Source organism: Vidua macroura, chromosome 5 (assembly GCF_024509145.1).
Source record: "Vidua macroura isolate BioBank_ID:100142 chromosome 5, ASM2450914v1, whole genome shotgun sequence".
In the NCBI taxonomy this organism is placed as follows: Eukaryota; Metazoa; Chordata; class Aves; order Passeriformes; family Viduidae; genus Vidua; species Vidua macroura.
The window spans coordinates 9,662,005-9,685,575 of NC_071575.1; the positions used below are offsets into that span (position 1 = coordinate 9,662,005).

At 36.2% G+C, this 23,571-nt stretch overlaps 1 protein-coding gene across 18 annotated transcripts in view; it reads right to left on the minus strand.

Moving 5' to 3' along the window:
• C2CD5 (C2 calcium dependent domain containing 5) overlaps positions 1-23,571 on the minus strand; it is a 57,319-nt gene that overhangs the window by 16,323 nt on the left and 17,425 nt on the right. For 10 of the 18 annotated variants that reach the window (XM_053977617.1, XM_053977615.1, XM_053977613.1 and 7 more), the window contains 6 exons: positions 22,555-22,640; positions 17,080-17,188; positions 4,820-4,934; positions 3,037-3,132; positions 1,154-1,345; positions 269-455 (listed from right to left, as the gene is read on the minus strand). In XM_053977617.1, coding sequence (XP_053833592.1) covers positions 269-455; positions 1,154-1,345; positions 3,037-3,132; positions 4,820-4,934; positions 17,080-17,188; positions 22,555-22,640 — 785 coding nt within the window. Of the gene's footprint in view, positions 1-268; positions 456-1,153; positions 1,346-2,943; positions 3,133-4,819; positions 4,935-15,291; positions 15,358-17,079; positions 17,189-22,554; positions 22,641-23,571 lie in introns of all 18 variants that reach the window. The other 8 variants (XM_053977603.1, XM_053977616.1, XM_053977610.1 and 5 more) reach the window with 3 other exon arrangements.

Sequence of the window (23,571 nt, forward strand, 5' to 3'; positions counted from 1 at the left end):
TTTCTACAAGTTGTGCCAATTAACTGTTTGAAGTTTCTTTTCCTCTCATCCCCTTTTTAATCATCTTGTCTTTTACCATTTTCAAGAGATTTGAATCTTCTTCTGCTGGTTATGAAAAACAAGTCTGTCCTGATTTACAATAATTAAGACACTTGCTTTTAAAATGACATTTGAATATGTCTGATTACTCTGAATCCCACAAGACTTGTATGTCTTCCTGAAAAAATACCATAAGAAAGCAGAACCGCAGGATTCCAACAGTACTTACTGCCAAGCCCATCAGCATGTTTTCCCCCACAGTGATCTGAATTCTCAGCCCAAAGAGGGCATTCATTCCCCTCAGCTTGAGTTTGTTCATCAGCTGTGTGTGCACTTCATACTCCATGAATGGCAGGAGGTTACTGATGGAGGTTGCATTTGCTTCAGCTTGAGCTTTCTTCTTCAGACGGCACAACCTGGCAACACAAACCAGCACAGACAGAGCTCTAATGCATCTGTGGAGACTGAAAGGGACCACAGGGTACCTGGAATTCCTTTTCCTCATTGTATAACCTAATATAGCTTCTTTTCAATTCTTCTAGATGGCTGCAACAGTAAAATAAAATGCCAGTTCTTTACAAGAACTCCTTGAGACAGTGCCATCTGAAAACTTCTATTTTCAGCTTTTCTTCTAGTAAGACCCCCAATGCAAACATCTACTTCTCTTGCTGCATCCTCAATCAAACATTTCAGGCACAAGTACAGAAAATTACTACTGTAATTTCTAGTGGTAGAACTTTCTAAATTCCTATTAATATGGTTATTCAAGACACACATCGGAAGGAAGACAAAAATCCCAAGACCAAACCAAACCCAAGTGCCCTCACAGCTAAAGCAATAACCATATTTATCTGAAAAGAATAAAACAGAGCATAGCAATCCCATCCCTGACTATATGTTAGTCATCTTCCGTTCTTTGGGTTTAGTCCTACAAGCTGAAATTCAAATCCCACACCAGTGCAATGATACTTTCACAGAGAAATGTTATTCAAGAACACATGCCAATTGCATGTTTTATAATATAAAGTTTGATGACACGTTGTATTTTAGCAACAGGAATTATTTCAAAGGTCTCCAAAACTTTACTAGACTAAGGAAGTATTTTGACAGATACCTGGCTTGAATAAGACATCCCTTCCCAACAACTATTGCCTCTACAGGAAGATCAATTGTGGTGAAAAGGACATCAGGAACTTTTTGCTTCCTGCAGTTGTAACAGTAAGTGAGGTGAGCAGGAAATGGCATGTTTAATTCATCATATGGGATATGGCAAAATCCACAACCTGGTGGTGAAGCTTCTTCAATCCTAAAAATACATTATGGAGAGAATACTTAAAACATCTGCATCTTGTTAACCAAGCTCAGCAAGTGCACATGTGTATAAACACCTACAGAGACCTACTTAAATCATACAGCACAACTGAACTCTGGTCCCTTACACCAGTGTGACAAGTATTACAATATACCAACTACAAGAAGAAAAGGTTGCACACTACTTGCTAAAATGCTATCAATAAAACTTGCATTGAAACTTCTTATGCAGGGATTAAAAAAAAGGACATTCAGTGACCAACAATTCATAAAAACCTGTAACATCACTGAATTGACTTTAAGCAGTGTAACTTCCAAATAAAATTCATGATAGCACAGTTGTACAAAGAATTTGCTGTACCAAACACACCAAAAATTCTCTTTTTCTCATTGTGTCCAAAACCCCAAAAGAGAATACATACAACAAATCAATCATCCTTCTGAGAAGCAGCACAATAAGGTATCAGGTAAAATTAATTATTTGCTTAGAACACAGTCTCTCTCCCCCATGAGGAATACCCAGGAATGACCACTATAAAATATGAACAGGGAAAGCACAGGCCAACTGCATCACTGCAAATGGATTCTGTTTCACATCAACAATTCTTCTCAGTGATTTTGAACACGTGCTTAAGCAAGTCTGTCAGATTTGGAACATGAGTTATCATAAGACTAAGGCAAATAGATTTTGTGCTGAGCATGAGCTTTGTCTGTTTATCTGTTTTACCTCCCTCTGGCATTTCTAATCTATGCCAAGACTCTTAGTAGCATCAAAATACACATTTTGAAAAAGATGCTATTTTCTTTATATTATGAACATGATATTTCTTTCTCTCCATCATATAGCGACTACAAAACCAAGTATTTTAGTTCTGGCTAACACCAGAAGACAATGGTCTTCTGCTAACAAAGTAAAAGAATAATGAATTCTAAATAAACCATGTTGACTGGTTTATTATGAAAAAAGCAATGCAAGTGCTAAAGTGTAATAAATAGCCTTGCTTACAACTATAATTATCCCTTGAAATATCTGATTACTATCCTGATGAATACATAATAAATTACCAATATGCATTAATTAATCTTTTCTTTTCCCCAAAAATATCTTTGTGGCAATGCTCAGTCTTCAAATTTTATTTGCAAGAGGAGAAACAACGGGAAACTTCATGTTTGGCCTTCTGTTTCATGATTTTTTTCATCAACTTCAACAAACACGTACCTATTTTGGAACAATCTGGCATCGTATTTGTTTGATAACCAAGCTACTTTATCTCCCACACATCAGTAGTATTTAATGGAGCATATATACACACATTACAGACACAGCCACTTTTGGCTTTTGTAAGTTATCAAACATCTGTCATTTTTTATGGTGTGATACAAAATTGAGAAAAGAGACCTGAAGAGCAGCAAAGGAAAAAACTGAGTTATGATCTGTGTTAGTAGTCAAACGTGTTACCTTATTGAGACTGTTAGAAATAAAAACAGAGTATCTAATGGGTGCAGAACTCCATTACTCCTGTGGTGGTTGTTGTTAGTGAAAAGCAGTAAAGTGGTTGGTCCCGCATCCTGCACTGTAACACTGTAACCTACCCTAATAGAGAAGAACTATCTTGGCTCTGAGGAAAAAAATCAACCTCTCCCTTCTCTGACCCTATGGAAAAGAAGCCAGGCTGCCAAGACAACCTTTGTTCCAAACAGCCTTCCATGGTGCCATCCTGAAGGAACCTAGGGTTCAGTACAGCTGCTGTGCCAGATGCGGACAAAATACAGACCTCTTCACTATAAGAGAAAAGAACAACAACAGAGTGAATGCCTACTACTTAGTGGGTGCTTTTATAGTAAATTATCAGATTAAAAGGCTACTACAAGTCTCAATGAAGTTCAACATCACCACTAATTCTGTGCACCTGCGCAATTTTATCCATTAAAACTCACAAACAATCCTCTTCTGGTATTTAAACCACAACCACTGTGTAAGCACAAGGTGAAGAAGGATTGAGCAGAAAGACTTAAAAGTTTTGCCTCATGTTACAAATAATATAGCAACAGAAAGGCTAATCAGGTTTAAGTATGGTTTTCAGTGCTATGGTTAGCAATGCAAAGAAATACAGCAAACCAACTAAACATTAAAAAAAACAAGGCATAATTCTTTTACCAAAGTAAAAGGGAAGTTGAGAGTCCAAGCATCTTATTAACATTCAATTTTCAAAATGAAATTACAACCCAATACTGACAAGGGTGCCTCTTGAAGGATAAAAAATGGCAAAACATTAAAATGTTATTAGGAAGAATTACAAAAATGGTACATTTGCAAAGTAACCAACCATACTTAGGATTTAGCAGAGTTAAAGCTCTCAGAATGACCACAGAGCTTTAATAATTCTCAAGTTGTTAAATAAGAAACAAACATCTAGTATTTAGTATAAAAGACTATATTGAAAAAAAATAGAGAAAGTCTTTCTCACATTTTCTAGCATGATACACGTCTTTTTTTTAGTTGTTGTTTCTCTTTCCAAAATAATTTTTCATACATAACATGTCTGGCAGACCAGTACTTACACACACAGGCTTTAAGCATGGAATAAAGCTGAACTGGCAATAAGTATGGGAATTCCAATAAATATTTTATCAATAATCAAGCACTACTATGTTAAATTCCTTTAGAGAGATGCAAGCATCAAATAACCCAGTAAGTGATTGCCTGTCTATGCTCTGTGCATTCTTTCCCCATTGTTAGGATAGGAAAAATAATACAAACTATTCATGCTTTTTACAAGGAGACTGACAAGCAAAGGAATAAATGCTTCATTTTGGTGTGTTCATCCCCCAGTGATGGAGTAATTGAGGAAAATATGGTAAACCAAAACTCTTCTAACTTCTCTCCTTAAAAAACCAAATTTTTAGTGCTTTTACCTTAAAATACTTAGGCAAAATCAACTTGAAAGAAAATAAATTCAGATGTTTGAATTTCCTTGCTACTTTCCAAATGCAATTCAAAATAGTGAACCAGAGTAATTTTCTGTTTAATATCAGCAGATACACCTGGCTCCAGGGCAAGCTGGTTTTGGGCCTGAAATGTGAAGTTTTCCATTTAAGTTCTGGTCTGCCAGTTGTTATCCAAGAATGAAACTTCAATACATATACTTTTAGGAACAGTCTTAATTATTTAGGTAGATTAGGTTTAGAAAACTTCATGGATAAATTAATATTGTTACTACAAAACAAATTGTAGGCTTTAGTTTAAAAGAAAAAAAATGTAACATTCATTAGAAAAAACTTAAAACCCAGATCTAAACATATATAAATATGCCTAATACTGAAATCTCATAATCTCACTTAAACTCTGTACAGTAGTTATAGAATAGACAGTAGCAACACCTGTACTGGAATAGTTAATTTTTAATCCACTGATGATGAAATACATTTGCTGTGGCATTTTGAAAATCAAATCATCATCATGATTTACCAAATGCTGGTTGATTCACTGTAGCCCACTACAGCATGACAACCCAATGCCTTGGCATGGGATTTTATTTCTTGTCTGATTTCTGCCCACCAGGCATCTCGTGTCTCCGGTTCATCTGAAAGACAAAGTATAAATCAGTTCACTATTCTGGACTATGCTGATACAAAGCTTCATGCAATTAACCTGAGAAGCTGAGGCTTTCATATTCAAGTGCTTTGAATGAGGACACTTTATTTCCTTTCTATTTATCACACTTCAAGGAAACACTAATGGGACTTTTTCACTAATTATCTTGTTTCTCCCCCATGTGAGCAGGTTCTCACGAATCACTGCATTCTTCTTGTTGTCCATATGACAGATAACACAAAAATACTGTAGATACTCTTCCAATCTCTACCTGTTTTTAGTCCCAAACCACACTCAGTTTCCAACAACACAAGAGCAGTGTATAACTTGCAACAAAGCATAACAGATACTCTGTAATGCTGAAAAACTAACAGTAATGAAACAGTATTTCTAGTAGTAAACTAGTATTTTACTTTGCTGTACAGTTGGTATCTTAACTCAATAGTTTTTCCTACTGGAAGAAGTTCTCTCTGTTAACCAGATTTTGAAAATATTTGTTCCAAACTGTATCACTAATCAAACAGACAGTTCTGTGGCACTTCTAACTGTGAGAAGCCATAGGGATTTAAACTACTTCTACATTTACAACATGAAGAAATACAGGATGTATGTTGTCAGTGCTTTTTTGCTTCAGTATCCTGGAAACTGCACCTTCCCTCCATGCCTGTGAATGGATTTGAATTACCTTCACTGTCCTCCAGGTTCTATTGTAAATATATCCTGCCTGCTTTTCTTGAAAACTACAAGATGCAAAAATACAAAAAAGTGCTGCTAGAATAAGTTCATGCAATCCATTTATTTTAACTGCTCAGCAATTCATTCCCATAACTAAAGCCCTTGTCTTGCAAGATTTTTACATATGGAGCCAATAAATATTGAAATTACAACTAGAATTTGTCAGCTGTTTCTTCTTTCAAAACTTACCTGCTTCAATGAATGTAGTTGGCAACTGTGTTAATTGTTGATACAAAAAGGGAAAACCAGTAACAAACAATAGGCACTCAGATATAACCAAGGGTTCTGAGTAGAGAGATTCTTATGGAATTTCCCTGAAATTAACTGAACTTAGCACAGATACAAACTTCTGGCCACTGAGCTCTCCTTGCTGAATTATAATTTAAATATCAAAGTCAAAACCTGGAATTTATTTGGAACCAATTTTGTATTATCAAGAATATTTACCAACACAGTGTATGATAACCACATTATCATACACTTGGTTCTCTGACAACATGACAAACAAAAATGCAAGATGCAGATATACACATAATTTAAAAGTTACTGAAACAGAAATATTGTAAAGTAAGATGTATTCATTCATGACTTTACCTCAACTTTGCATTTAGAGCTAGACTTTAATTTTTCTAAACTAAACCAATGCTCATTTTCTAATTCAAAGGAAGAGCACAGAGGTCTGTATATTCAATTACATCTAACTTTAGATGGCAATGCTTCTGTAACTCACAGCATTACACTGACCAGCAGCAGCCTGGATGCTCAGATTAAGTTTATTACCTTTGCTTTAAGAAATGAACACTGAACAGAAAGAACCTTACAGTGAGAGTTCTTAGGAATGTTCTCTGCAATCAACAAGAATATACATGTCAGGACATAAAACAAGGGATTTCTATAAACTATATCAATCCCACTCTGTAATATCCAAGTTCACTTTAGCAGGTTTCAGTGCACTACTGACAGAATCTTGAGGTGCTGCACTTCACTCCCAGTATGAAAACACTGTTTAAATCCTCTCAGTGACTGGGAAAACAAATGCTCAAGATGATACTCAGCAATCCTGACTCAGATTCCTGGAGCACCTGCTCTCCTCAGCTTTGGAATTCCTGAGATTCCTACAGAAATAATCCATCACAACAGAGGGCTGGAGCTCCCCAGCTCAGCTCTCAGAACCACTTGTGGTACAAAAAGTGGGAAATGCCTTCTCTTTGCAGGTACCCCTTTGGACAGAGGCTGCTTCTGCTGGCAGCAGGGGTGGCTGAATCGAGGGAGAATCTCTGGAAATGGATTGTAAGGCCAGGCTACAACATCTGACAAATTCATAGTGCACAAAAGATGTGACACCACAAGCACATTCTGTGAAAGTTCTCTCTTAACTCTTTTTGGTGAAATGGACAAGGATCTTGGGAGCAATTCCTCCTTTCTCCTCCAGCCATGGGCCAGAGATTGTTTTGATAAGCAATGTGTTTCTCCTTATAGATGAAAAGTCTAAGTAGCAGCAAACTGGTTCTCTGAGCATGGAGAAAAACACCTGCTCAATGAGACTGGATCACAGGCAGCTGGTTATAAACAGTGACTAAATAGCCACACAAATTCTTGTACTCCACAGAAAAACACCTGCAAAGAAGAAATACCCTTTTCTCTAGACAAAAAAGCACCAATTTTCAAAACTACAACTTTTTACACCTTTTGGTTCCATGTGGCAAAAACCGCTTCTACTTATCACCAGTGACATTTCTATGTCAAAGTGCAAGAAAATGTGAAGTCATGATGAGGATTTGAGAGTTAGCAACAGGTGAAGTGACTGAGGATGAATACAAAAAGTGCTGTGAAATAAAGGTAAGGTTGATAAAGACAAGAATGACATTGAAAAGGAATGTAGCCACAGTGAAAACTGAGATGGAATGAGATGTTGAAAGGAAACAGGGATCCTTAAAGTGAACATAAAAGGTAGAAACAGTGACGGGTCCCAAATCCTATGCAAACATTTAGCTTTTCTCCACAAAAATTTGTAGTTTAAATTATTGAAGTTTTAAGAGACTTAACAATTTTCTGACCTAACATCTACAAGGACACCTTACCATTATGGCAAACACATACTGTTGTGAAGTTGCTCGATACTGTCTCTTGCTAAAACAACATTTAATCCTTTATTCTAAGAACTCTAACAATACTATTAACTACAGAAATGTAATGGATCATTTTCATTCTTATGAGAAGTAAGAAGTATTTTCCAGCCATTGTCTTCAGTGTTAACAGGATCAGGCCCAATATCTTTCAAAGAATCCAACAATTTCTTATTGTACAAGAACAAATATTTCTATAAGAGTCATGCAGAAACAACTGTTTGTAAAGAAGGCTGTGACCTCTGCTTAAGATATTTGACTATGTTTTGTTCCAGAAAGAGGCCAAAAAACAACAATTATTATCTTTATATATAAATACTGTACATTCACAGTTTACATGAACTTACCTTTGCATATTAAAGCACAAAATAATTGTCTACAATTAAAATCAAACACCATGACATTGCAATAATAGGTTGATACAAAACACTGAATGCAGTGCAATGTGTAGCATTCATATTCTTCTGACAAATATTTTCACAAGCAGCCTTTTTTGACACATGAGCCACACAATTTCACATGGGGATGCTGTCGTAGCATTTACAAGTTTAGTAAAGCTAAGGATTTACATAAACAATTAGAGGAGTTAGGGAAGCAGGATGGCATGTGTCCAGCACACTCCATGAGAGTGCCTGTTGGTTGTTTTGCTAAGGCAAAAGCTTAAGAACTAAGGGTTTGCAAAGCAGATTCAGCAGACAGGAGCCAGAAACGGTGGGTATTTTGGCGCATGCTTGGATCAGGTGACAGTACAGACTGAAAACTATGGCAGCTCACTGAAATGGTTACAGAAAGTAATGGCCCTGGATTCTAGGTGGAAGCAAAAAGGCAAGCATACAGAGCACTCAGTCACAAGCTTTTCTAGCAAATGTACCGAGTAGTTTGGACCAAGGTTTCTCTACAACTTTAAGCAGAAAGGTTTGCAGGAAATTCCACTTCTAATTATGTCCCCTTTGTGGGAAACCAAAGGCTGAAGACTAAACTTACTTTATTAATGTTTCTAAATTGGCAGGATATTTATAACCAAGTGGAAGCAAAGCACACTGTTTCTATGGTTGAGGACTTGAGAAACAATGCTGTCAAAAGTACAGTGCTCTATAAAAATTGTGCCAACTCAAACCTCCTCCAACTGGAACTTTCCCAACTGATTTTATTCAGCAGTTTTGTAAGACACAAAAAGCACTTCTGTACCTGGAGTGTTCTTCAAGTTAGCTTATCCACCACCAAGTCACCATCTCCTTTAGAATACAAGGTTGAGATGTACTATCCAGGGGCCAATATCCTGTATAAATCTTTCACCTAGACACTATCACTTTCTCATTCATAAGAAGCAACACCTTTCCCAAGTTATTTGCTAGAGGTTCACTTGTACAGGTTCTTTCAAGATTTAGCCAGAAGCTGCATTTTGCTAGTCCATACAGATTTTTTGAAACTGAAATCAAATAAAGAAGAATGGCCTCTTGATGCCACAGCTCATACCCAAGAGTTGCTGTAGCCTTAAAGCTGAATCCTTAGACAACCTGAGGTAATTACTCCAAAGTACAGACTGCCTGATTCATTTCAACCGATTTTACATTGTATAATTTAGTAAATATTTACATGCATAACACAATACTCTGACAGGAGGACAATCATCCAAGGAAAATTTTCATTATCTATAAATGACTCATTGTTCTGTTGTTTCAAAAATGGCAATGGAGGTCAATATTCTTTCAAATTTAATCTTTGAATCTTCCATTAGGTAAAGCCATGATCCACACGTTCAATATTCCCTTATTTTTGTACCTTCTTAATTCAAAACCTACTAACAGCTTATACACCAAGAAGAACCTATTTTTCTGTAGGTTTGGCTGGTTAGGTTTTTTTAACAGATACCTTTGTTAGGTTTATATGTAACCTACCCTGGACCTTGAAGTTTTATTTAATCCTTTCTGGTTATGCTATTAACATTGACATTATCAATTTTCTAAACCATTTAACAACTAAATAACTGTACAGAAACACAAATCCTCTGGTCTGTAAAGATTAACACAAATTCAGGTAGCAAATAACTAAACCTACAGCAGATTAACCTAAAACTTTCAAAAAAGTTTCCAAGCCACTCCATCCTTATTTAGAAATACTACTCCCTAAATTCAAATTTAAGACTAAAAGATGGACAAATGAAAACTTTGTTACAGCAAGTGAAGGAAGTAGATTGTAGGGATATATCAAAGGAAAACTAGGATACACTAAACTAGCAGGAAACAGTGTAACCACACCCAAAGCGAACACGCACACTCGCTCTTACAAAGTTCAACTCCACAGAAAACATCCACCCTGCAAAATGTTATTGATAACCAGTGCTTTTCTGCCAGATGAGGTCAGAGAGCAGCACACACCCCACTTCTTAGGCCTAGACTGCTGAATGAGCAAAACAAGACTTGAAAGTTGAAGGAGTTCTTCAATAGCTCGGGAGACAATTTTAAGAACACTTAGATTACAACTGCATTTACAGGATGAGATGTTGGCTGGCTGATTAAACACAAACCCTTTCATGTGCAGGGCACTTTCTACTGGGTCAGTCAGGCCACATCACTACATGAGCACCAAGATTCCAAAAGAAACCAATTCAGAAAATTCCCTATATCATTTCTTTCAGTGGCAGCTCCCTGTTGAGAAGTGATAGCTTTAATCCCAAAATATACTCCAAGATGGAGAAGCAGAAGAGTTGTTCCCCTTACGGCTTAATACAGCCACAACAGTGGCTATAACTTTTTCTTTTAATTGTAGATGAAAGTCTGATAGGAAGAGCACAAGCTGAAAAAAGTATCATCTAAAAAAAAAATCTTGTAATAATGTGAAATCAGCAGTAATAATTTAGTGCAGAGCTAAAAGAAAAGAAACCACCATGTGACACAACTTAAATAAAATGAAAAATATAATGTCAAAATATAAGACATTTGACGAAAAAAATATATTCAGAATATATTAAGAATTAAAATACTTAAAAATAAAGGTTTAAATTGCATCATACTTAGGATCATAAAAGCTGAAAAATACTGCCCAGAAATTAGAAAACATTAAATATAGGAAATAAATTTGCCTCTGGAAAATAATTTCCATGAATAAATATGTGCCTTTGTTACTCCAGCTTTTAGTGATTATTTCAGTCACTCATCCTAGAATGGTGACTCAGCAGGTAATAAAGAAACTACTTACTCTATTTTGTGTCTCTGTTGCTTTGTCACCTTGGCACAATAACTACAACCTATTTTAAAACATGAGCAATCTTCAAAGAAAAGCTTCAGATGAGTACAACAAAGGGGCTGTTACCCAGAGCTGGGGACCCTACATTGTAGCAAGACAGGGCTTTCTAATCCACTTTTTATCTATTTTATTGCTGCAGGAAGGGGATGGCATTAGTTGGTATGAAATGACACTGACTCTGAATTTCCTATTCCTTGTCTGCACTCCTCAGGAATCAGAACCTCTGCTTTCATTATTTCTATGCACTCACAGCTGTTTATTCTGTTTTAAGACAAACTAGGCAGAGATGCCTCTTTGAACTTCTGGATCCAAAGAGACTTAAAAAGAAAATCTTTTGTGCCTCATATTTATTATCCATTGACATTTATCAGTTATTCCTGTAATCCTGTTACAGTCAGTCAGAACTTGTGTTCTCTGCCTGTATACCTTCCTACAAAACCTCTACAGACATTTCACAAAGCCATGTTTAGCTGTAATTATGTAGCAGTTAGGAAGGTGCTGGTTCAACCAGAATCATTCTGGTTCTCTTCTAACAATAATACATTTTGAGCCAGGCAGATAGTTCTACAACTGTGTTTTTGCAACCACAGAAGCAATTATCAGAAGGCTGAAAAAACTCAGTGCTATCCATGAAGGAAATTTGATGAAGTCAATAATTTTAGTCAATCCCTGTATTTTGAAATTAGGACGAGCAATTTTTGCCAGACCAAGGTTCTCTCTCTTGTGTACTATCAATTCAAAACCAAAGTGTAGTTGTGCAATAAGCAATGGCTTTTTTGGAGCACTTACGCAAAGAAAAGTTTGCACTGGCTTTCACACCATTAGCCAGAATTTAGGGAGACCTTTAAAGCAGTATGAACAGGTGAAATAGCATTACTTAGGTAGGCAAAGAATTCTAAACAAGGATTTGAAATGCCAAGTTTATTTATGAATTTCTAACAGAACATGTGGATGCTCTTCTGTGCTCAGTGACAGTGACCACCCTTTCTTCAGTTACATAAATACCTACTTTGAACTCTCAAAAAAAAAAAAGAAAATTATTTCATTAACATAAGGGTGTATCTGCTTCCAGAAATAATATAAAAACACCATTCACATTAACATAGAAATAACTTGGGAACATTCATTCCTCTGGAAAGGCTGCAGAAAACTGGAGTTAATCATTACTGGAGAAAATCACACCCCTCATTCTTTCAGAAAAAAACCCTGACAGCTGCCTTAACCTCCCATTTTCATTCAACATACACTGATGGACAAGAAGCCAACCTGGAAATTCTCCAAGAAAAGGTAAGAGGTCAACCTTAAAATATTGGGGTTTTTACTACTTGATCTGAAGGATAACCACATCAGACATCAACAGGCACATTCTGACATTTCCTACTGTGTTCCTACAACTGGGCCACACTTACACCCCAGAAAGCAGCTTGAAATGTAATTTGCACAATCTCTGTATTTCTGTGGAAGAAAAACATTCAGTTACAGAAACAAAACATAGCCAAGCTTTCCTCTTCCATTTCCTCATATGCAAAACTAACTGGAGAATTTCACACTCCAACAGCAAGACTGGATATTGCACAAGGAGCTCGGGAGATGCTTAGGAACTTTTTAACAATCTTTTATCTTTCCATATTTCTGACTACTGGAGCTGAAGATGCACTGCTGGAGCAGCTTCCTGAATGAGGAGTTTAAAATTTAATTATGTGAGAAACCATATATTGGTGCTATGAAACAGCCATATGGAAAAGCAGCCTCTATTCAGCAAGTTCTTCACTGCCTACCTTTGTGCTCTGTGTTTAACCTCAGTGCCAGGCTTTTAACAAAGATCAAGCCTTCTGGATTGAGGATTCCTTGCATGTTTTTATCCTCAGAGCTCATTCTTTCTCAGAGACAGCACCAGAGGCTATCTTCCACTGTATTATGTGCCTTCTTTTCTATGAATTTTTGCTCAACTCCCTACTTTCATTTTGCAAATTCATCTTCATATCCATCTTTTTGTATTTTACAAACATTTAAACAATTCTTCATTGAACTATATGCAATTCCCAGATATTTAAGCAGTTTCTTTTCCATTCATGAAATAGTCAGTCTTTACTTCCACATTTGATTTTCAAGCACCTTCAGATCTCTAAATCTCTGACGTTCCCCTACCACTGGATGCTCCTGTTGAATCTTACACACAATTAAACCATTGGCAAGACAAAACAAAACAAAACAAAAAAAAAAAAAAAAAAAAAAAGAAAAGAAAAAGAAATATCCTTCTGCACAGTTACAAAGCAAGCTGAAATTAAGCCTGAATGTTTTCCAAAAGGAAAACAATTTTAGCCCACTTATGCTTGTGATGACATTCTCTGTCCAGCAGCACACCTAGCACTACAAAAGCCCCACCCATCCATAGTTCCAGGAATAGGAATGTAACCTGCTCAGTCCCAAAGTAGCAGGATTAACCAGCTCTCCTACAGACCTACTGACACAGCAAGGCTACAGAAATACAGCCAGCTCTCAGGGAGGGATTAACCCTACACTTACTCTTTGGTTTAGACTTCTCTCCTCCAATCAACACCTTTAGGCAAAAGCACCTCTGGGTAAAATGTTTTATATACATATATGTGCACATTCATTTTCCTCTAATCTCTAAAAAATTTAGGAAACAGTTTTGGATATTCTGTCAAGAACTGAATTCCTGACTTGCACTTCGCTTCCTAACCTTACATGGTGGATCACTTTCTAGCCTAGCTCAAGGCGTGTTCAGTGTCTGTACATAAGCTCATTTACTCCATTATTCTAATAAAATTCTTTCAATAAAAACATCCTACTAAACAATCTGGAAGAAGCAACAATGAATTCCAACTTTTCAAGGTCATACACAATATAGAAAAATTTCAACACATTTTTAACACCTTGGATCAGACTACGCCATACCAGCCACAGACCTGAGAATTTTAGAATATTCTTTTCATACTGAAAGTTAATTTTAAAATATTATCACTTTAAAACAAGCACAGAAAACCAACAAAATCAGAAAAGCTCATAATCATAATATTAAAGGATGCTTACTGTGAAAGGAACAGTAAAAATGACCCAATAGTTTTAAGCTTTCCCTACTTTTGTACAATTTGCAGAATGAAAAATGTCTGGTTTTTAATAACTGCACATTTAAACTGAATTTTAGAGCATGATACAGAGCTGCATGGCCATAGTGAATTATCAAGAAGGAAAGTTTCTGGGGCAAACAAGCCCTCAGAGGTCAGCTTTGTATGTTTTTATGGTGCCAACTTTATAAATATCAAAGTTTGACAAGGTCTACTGGCCTGGATGTTCTATGTAGGGAAGTTATGCCTGCCTTTCTTCCACGGCATGTAATCTTTCCACAGGGAAAACGTGACAGAGAGAAGTCTTTACTTCATCTAGACTGCACCAACTCATCCATTCCTTCTACAGCTGTATAAGGAAGTTACACACTGATTACTAAAACTGCATTAAAAAAAATATTGGGGCTTTTTTCAAGCTGAATAATGATGTGATTAAAAAATTCAAATAATTATGTTTTAAGTCCTGTAACTGGCTGCATTTTACAATACAAGATTTATGAACCAGCAAATCCTGGGCTACTTACTATCCTTCTCTTTAAACTGATAGTTCTCTATTTTTCTTGGATAATTTTTGTATCTATTATTATCTTTAATACAACTATTATTTTAGAGCTAGTATTAAGAACAAACACATTCATTGGCTTCCTGAAATTAACAGGAGGAAAGCCTTTGTTGAAGAAAGTGCAAGCCCATGCAAAACAATAAAACTAACCCCCAAAATCAAATCAATAGGCCAAAATAAACACCCAAAAACCCATTACACAAAAAACCCCAAACCAAACAAAAAAACCAACCAAACAAAAAAAATCACACCTGACATGATCCCAACTGTGTAAGGAAGAATCCATTCTCTTATCCTAAATTACTTCTTTCATGGATGCTGAGCTGAAAGTGAGTACTAAATAAATATCTGAACATTCAGCTTTCCAGATTGATATTAAATTATTCTTAGCAATACTATTTTATACTAATGTTTTGTAATTTTAAAAAAAGTCTTTAACAACATGAAAATGTGACATTTAGGCATTTGATGATTAAATAGATTTAAATTTGAAGCATTAACCTAAATATCCTAGAGCATTTCTAATAACTTCACTGAGCTGCCATAATTTCTGTCAGCGTATGTAGTACTGAATGACTAATAAAATACCTGAATTGAAACTATTCCAGTCTAGCAGTTTGTATGATCTTGTGTTACCCATTATTCCGACAAAGGCTGAGTTCAAAACAGCAAATTAGTAGATCAGTTATAGAAGCAGAATAGTGAAAAAAACTACCAACAAGAACACAATTGACAACACCACTCCACAGGAACTGGAAAGACACAGACAGCAGAGTTAATAAGAGGCTGAAATAGAAAAAGGAAAAGGAGCATGCTATAGCAATCTGGCACTAGGTGACCCAAGTGGACAGTATATGGCAGGTTTGTCTTATTGGCAAGTTCTTAATCCACCTTCCATGTTTTCCTGACTCATTAATTTGCCAGTTTATTTGCTTCCTTTAATATTTTACAGACTTACTTGACTCAAATGCTTTACAATCATAATCATATCAGATTTTTTTTCTACTCCTCCACCTTCCCTCCCACAGCTAGGTGCTTTCATTTCCCCCTTTTGTTCCCACTATTTTGCAATGTGAGTTCCAAGGATCATGCACTTTACATTCACTTGTCAGGAGCAATCTGCAAGTCTCACAGATACACTGCAGCTGTGCAAACACACATCTCTGTCTTGCCTTATGTCTTATTCTGCTTCCAGTCAGCTGGTAAAAATTAAGGAGTGCATAATGCAAGAAATTAGTTTTTAAAAGTTCTGAGCAAAATTGATTCTTTTAATATTCTGTCTTACATCTATTACACAGTAAATTTTGCACGTAAGGGACCTGTATCAGAAATCTGTTGAAAATACAGACTACTAAAATAACTTTATGGGAAAGACTCACATATTAATTAGACTTTGACATTTCTTTTAACCTTCTCTTCAGTGTGTAAATAGATCTTAGAATAGGAAAACAAAAGAGCAACATTATGTACTAATTTACTTGAAAAAAAATCCCTTAAAGTGGGAGGATCTAATTCAAATTAATTCTTGGATTTAACTTCATGTTGCCAGTTTACTGAACCTTTAGATCAGCAACAATCTGATCTACCTGCCTGGAGAACTGCCTGCCTTGGCCCATAGGAAGAAAAGGACTCATTTTTTGTACTTGTTTTTAAGGATGTATTTGCATCAACTTCCTTTTATTACTCCTGACTAGTGCATGCAAAACCACTACAGGTGCTATTTCTAGTCTCCTTTGCATTTTTAAGTGCACTGTCAACTCCAACCTTTTGCAAAGCATTCCTCATCTGGTCTCAGGGACAAAACCAACCAAGTCTTCAGAGTCAAAAGTCACTCAGTTCTAACATTAGAACTAGGACATGCAAACCACACGTGTTCTCATGCTGGGCTTCCCGGGAAAATAATAAATAAAAATCCTCAAGTACTGTTCAGTAAAGGTTTTTAAGAATAGAAACAAAGCTGTAAAGATTAAAAACCACGTTGTGAGCTGTAGCCATTAGTCCTTAAAGATTTCAAGGAGCTGAAAATGGGAAAACATTAATAGTTAAGATCAAGCAATTAACGTCGTTATTGTTTGAATGGAAAAACTTGCATCAAGTTTCAATCACAAGAAGCGGCAAAAAATTAATGAACCCCTCAATAATTCAAAGCTAGTTTTCAGTGCGAAGTTACTGACTCAAAAGTATTTTTATTACTAGTTTAATTTGCCGAAACGTTTCTCACTAAAACCAGAGCCTTTGAGTGACTCATTTTCCAAGCCTCACTGACTGTCTGCAGTGCAGGGCTTTTGCTGTGCACTGCTAGAAGGGATCTGGCTCTCCTTGGGGCTGAAGGCAGGCCCGTGCCCGTGCCAGGCAGGCGCTCCCCTGCCGACCTACCGGGATTGTGGATGCGATCCAGGAGCTTCACCGAGCGCGCGCTGACAACGCCCCCGACGTGGACCAGAAAGCCTGGCGGGAAGGTGGTCAGGGTGAAAAACGGGAATTCCTGTTGGCATTAAAAACAAACATTAAAGGACTGCTGGCAAGCCCTGCTGAGTGCCACTTAGCATGCAATGAGCTGCTCGCTTCCCTGAAATACAAGCAAAGCTGGGCCAGAGGGGTCCTCCGAGCCACGTGGCCTCACGGACCCACTGGATCAGAAAAGCACACGTTCTACACACTCAAAGAATACTTTTCCCCCACAGAGATGTTTCTCAGCACAACAGAGATAAATAATCAAAACTTCAGATATTCAGAGATTATCAAAATCTCTACTGATCCACTTTTACCATGGCTGCTAAACACCAGAGTTCTTCTTTCATTAGCTGATAAAAAAATAAATGTTTTTCTCCATTTTTATGTGTTCTTGTTACAATTGACTGCAGTTTGATTCTGAAGCACAAGGTGAAACAAACTGTAGTTCTGCAAGAATGAGGACTGTCTTATTACAGGAAAACATACCTAAAAAATATCAAAGGACTGCTCTGCTCATAAGCTCTAAATATAACAAGTAAATATACATCTTTTAAAATAAAGCATAGGTCTTGAAACAAAATTGTAAGTTCTTAAACTAAGATAATTCACTTCCAGTTCGTAAGTAAAATGAAGAGTTAACTTTCAGTAACTACTCCAGCTTTTAATTCATAAAAGGGGCAAAGTAATAATGGCAGTTTTTCAAGACACCTATGATGAAATTGAAATAAAAGTCATATTCAAAGAAGCTGAGCACAAAGCTAGATTTTAATTGCTCCAGAGATGTTCTGGGATATGTCTAATATATACATAATAGCACACTTATGGGGGAAAGGCAATAATTCATGTTCAGCAATTCTAAATGCAGAAAGCAAAAAAAAAAAAAAGGAAGAAAAATCATGCAGTCATGTTTTGTATAACTGTAGCTGATTAAATGGAACAAATAAACACCATATTTTTATATGGGAGAAAGTACAGGATAGATTCCTTTCTCACATACTTGGAAACAGTACAGTTCAACCGAGCTTCTACCTGAACAGCACACATGCTGCAGATTCAGCAAGGATCAGCTTCTTCCAGCAATACATGGCATGAAAAGTCATCTTAAACTAAAGCCCAACGTACGTTTAAAAGTTAATACTTCAGGATTCTTGCCACCCTTCTGACAGGAACTCTTAAAACTTTTTAAAGATCCTACAAACTTCAAGTTTTCTGGATTTTCATTTGGCTTAAACTTTCAAAATTAAGAGGCAAACTTTGAAATCAGCAATCATAGTATCAATAACCAGAAGAAAAAGAAAAACAATCCCAAAAGCCAAACCCTGCAGTCGTGCCTTACGATGTAATTAAAAAGTAGGGAGATCTCACCCCAGGATTCTGCAAACCTGCTTGGCTGATGGGTCTCCAGAAGCAGAGATGGATTCTAGAGAGGGATGCAGTGAAGATTCCCCCAGAAGGTTCTAACAGATTGCAAAGTGCCTTGCAAGTTATCAGAATAGTCAAAATACTCAAAATACTTGCTTTCCCAGGACTGCAGAAATCAATAAAGGAGTTTTCTGAATGTGCCACCTATATGAAATTCCACTAAGCCTTTACCAGATTTACATTCTATATGTACACACTCTCACATTTACACTGGACTGAAGCAGTATGAAGTGAGCAAAGTAAACAATACTCCATGCTCCAAAGCTTGAGCAAATCCAGTGGTTTTTAATCTATATGAAAATTCAGAAGTTTTTCCACTCTCTGCTCCTTTCCATAAGGCTGCATACTGTAAGTAATTTTAACGTGTTCACACCTCCAGTTTGCCTCATTCCCTACCAGAAACCAGGAGGAAAACTTCAAATAACAACTTGGTTTTATCTCAATAAATATATCAATGCTCCCAAGCCTGTATTATGACACATGATAAAATGAGGTGCTCTATCAGTTAACTTGAGCCACAGACAAATGTGGGTAACAGACTCACTGAATCATTCTGACACAATTCTGTTAACAATCTCTCACTCATTCTGACACAGATGGAACTCCATCACTTCGTATGAAGACTTTTTCTTCTTTTTCTATTTAATTTAGAGTTTTTAAAAATTTTATTATATTACTCAAATACAAGTTCCAGCCTCAGTTACATGTTGTAACCTGTAGTAGTTCAAAATTATAAATCTACAGGTTTTTCTGGGAAAACAGAGATTTCAGGGAAAACCAGATGCAGTTCCCATATTATAAATCCCCTCTATTACTGCAATTTGCAAAGGACTCTTTTACATCAAGGTGATGCAATCACAAAGTATTTCAGGATATCACAAACCAGGATGATTTCCAAGCTACAACTGAAGATGGTCAATCATTTTACCAATACTAATTCACTACTCCACTTCACAGTCATTGATTGCACAGACCATGAAAGAACTTCACTTTTAATCCTCATAACTACACAGAGATTTTATAGCTGGTGTTTGGGGCAAGTTTGATAAGGTTACAATCAAATCCTCAAACACTCACTTAATACAATGTTTAAAAATGTGTATACACACACATGTATTGCTAGTGCTCTTTTTTCAGTCCATGTCATTCCCAGGCACACAGAACAGCAAAGCAGCACACGAAGCAAGGCTGCACACACCCCTGGTGTAAGTGCCAGCTGAAGCAGCTCTCTGCTTCCCTTCCAGCCACTCATTCCCTCATTCCCATGCTTGGACCTCTCCCTAGGCAACGCTCAAGTGTGCTCATAGATCCTTTGGGGCTAAACGAGAGCTCCACATTCAGGTATTGCTCATTTCCTGGTTAATTATTTTTATTCTGAGCACATTTACTGAGCCACCCCACAAGGTGGCCAGATAACCTTTACAGCTTTTCTTGACCTGAACTGAGGGGATGGGTGGGTAAGAAGTCACTGGAAAGAAAAGATGCTCAGGTTAGGATTTCAGCCAAACCAATCTCCCAGAGAACTGCACTCTGACAGAACAGATTTCCTGCAGTGCCCTTCAGAGCACTTCATGGCCAACAGATCCCCATTTTAAAAAGGCAGCAGAAGAGATCTCTCAAGCACTTGCAAAATATGAAAACAGGAAGAAAACAGAATTTGTCCAAGTGGAAGTGAGAGACACAAAATATCACTGAGAGCAGCTTTTGGCCATTTCTACAAAAATATAGGCTAATTTTTTTAGGAGTAAGATAACCTCAAATTTTCCTGCTGATGGAAATGCAGCATGTATTTTTTTAGTTACAAATATACAGAAAGACAGCTGTGCTACAGTCACTCTTGCTATCTACAGATGTCCAGGGAATTGCTAGCAGTTATTAATGTACAATGTAACATGTATCTGAGTTTTCCACAGCTGTATTTTCTACAGGTTTCTTTTCAGGGAAGAAATTGAGGAATATTACCCTTCTAACCAACTCTGTTCAGTTTGCAGTTAGGGTTATTTAATTAATACACTAAAACCAGATTTGGTTAAAAAAAGCTGTTGAGACATGCAACCAAATGAACTTATTTTAAGGTACTTTAGCATTACCATATACCAGAAAAATCTAAGACTCAAAAGAACTATTTGAGCAACCTGGTCTCATGGAATGTGTCCCTGCCCAAGGCAGGGTGGTTGAAATAAGATGACCATTAAGGTCCCTTAAACTCAAGGAAGATTCTGGGATTTTATGATATATCTAATACATGTGAAACTGCACTATATATACTGAATTTATTCTTGGTTTTCCCAAATACTTGCTCTCCTAAGTAATCCAGACAAATAGAGTGCACTGTTTATGTGTGTAATACTAAAACAGACAAAATAACTTCTAGATATTATTCATTCCAGTTAACTCAACTTCAAGGTAACCAAAAGAGGTGACATCACAGAAAAAACACATCCAATATGAAATTTTCAAAAGACAGAATGAACATATTTTTTATCAATTAACTGTCCACATGCTTTGCTGCTACATCATAGTCATCATCAATAACAGACTCAGTAACAGACACGTCTCCACCCCATTTTACAGTATCTTTTTTCTACTAGACAATACAAAGACCTTATCAAAATAATGCCCAAATAATGCAAGCTCTAAAAATACATTAGGGCTCTTAATTTACTTCTTTATTGTCTTTAAAAAGCTTCCTAAGGAAATAAAAAGATCAGCCATGGAACATCTGAAATGCTAGCAAAATCAAAGGTAAACTGAAAAAAGGCTTGTTTTAAAGCATTCCTTCAGCCAAATTAAAAAATTAAAAGCAAAAAGCCATGGATTTGTACTCATACCTAAACTAAAATGTTAACTGAAATGTATCAACATGCAAAATACACCCATCTAAAAAATGCTCTTAAAACCAACAAATTTAAAAAATTCTGCATAAACAAAATCACAAAGAAATCTGCAAAGCCTCACAAAAAAAAAAAAATCTTTCAGAAACTGCTTTAGAAATCCCCAATACAAGAAGAAAGGGCTGAAAGAGTCACGCAGTGTGTTTCGACATACCCGCCTCCTACAGAACCTATGGGGCGATCCTCCCTTAGCCATGGATAACACAAGAAACAGAAGAGAATCATCCACTTACTCCAAACAGCAGCTCCCCACTCAGCTTTCACACGTGCAAGTGATTTTGTTCCCAACTAACACACATGCTCCTATGTCACTGGTTGAGGTAGTCAGAAATGGCAATTAATTTATTTCTGAGTATGAGTATACTCCCATTTCTTCCTTCAAGACACCTCATTATCAACATTTTGATCAAAGCAGTATATAATTTATTAAAAAAAAAGTTGCAATTACTCACTCTAAATGTAAACAATTAATTAAAAACTCTGTTTTCATCATATAGTCTATTCAGTATAATGACAGATTGGTGTTTTTAGTCCAATAGAGGAAAAGTTTAAATGTATATATATGCCTTTTACTGCTTGGCAAGTGGTTCAGGTTCAAGTTCCCAATTAAATGCTACCTTCTACTCCATGAAATGGGGTGCAAAGTGGCAACTCCATTCCCAAAACCTGAAACTTTTCCCAAACCCAAATGGGATTTTCAACTTGATTAAAGCTATGGCAATGTTTCTGAATTTGGCTTCTGTAAAAACTTTATCATCATGTCTTTACTCAAGTGTTAAACTTAACATGCATCAGTACCTTTCAGAGACCACACAATGATAATTTCTCCTATAACTTCTTAATACCACTGGAATTACTTGAGTGCTGTGCACAGTTCATTGCTCCACTTTTCCCAGTGCTTTAGTAATATATCAATATTTAAATAATTTGTGTATAAAAGGGCTATTAAACAGTCAACACTTGTACTAAGTTCAGACCTAAAATTACATGTTTTCAAACACAAAGTAATAGCAAACATTAACTTACTACAAGATAAATTTTCATTTGCATAGACTAGAAAAGGAAGTATAAAATTACTTACCCTTTGTTCCAGAGCTGACTGAGTCTGTTGTCTTAAAAGAGTTTTAAATGGCCCCCCTTCTTTTCCAGCACTCCCACTGCCCATTCCTGAAGAATATCAGTACAAATGACATTCAAAGAAACATATATTATAATTTGTAATCAAAGGGTGATTTCAAAATAGATAAAAATGAGTCATTGAAAACAGTCAAAATATCCCCATAATTTTAATTTTTAAGAAAAAAAAAAAAAGCAAAAAAAAGTTAATTTTGTTTTGAGGGTTGTCCTAGGTTTTCCTTTTCACACAACTAGCAGTGATTTTATAATATTTTAACAAACCCTCCCAATCTAAGATTTTTTCCTGCTGTCAACCTGAATTAAAATCAACTTTAAAATATAAAATCTTAGAGATGGGGATTTAAAATTCTTTCCTACGACATACAAATTTTTAAATTTCTTGTTATGACTTTTTGCCTATGATTTAAGTATCTACTTTTTACATAAAGTTTTTACATAACCAGATTATCTGCCCTTATCAAAAAGAGTCTCTCTGTAAGACTACTCTATAGCTGTGTACCTCTCACAATATTTTTATTTAATAGAAGTAATAAAAATCTGATTTTCAGAGAGTTTCACGTAACTAAATCACCTTTCCTAACTACAAGTAGGAGACTGTACACATAATTACAGCAGCAGTTACATAATGTAATATTAGGAATAAAAAGAAGATACAAAGGCAATGCATATCCTTTGATTTGAATATAAACTCTGAAAAAAATTACAAATTATTTTACACTATGAAATACTCAGTCATCTGAGTCATTGAAATAAGCTAGGGGCTATTACTGCTCAGCATTTTAAACTACGCTTATTTGATTACTATATTGGCACACACATAACCTGCAGATTATCCGTAAATGAACACGAGATAAAGCCCAGTTTTGCATAACATGATAATTCTCTCTTTCCTCCTTTCAGAGTTTTACCTCCAGCCCTCCCCCCTAACCACAGGAGTTTTTGTGCAGAGAAAAGTGATCAG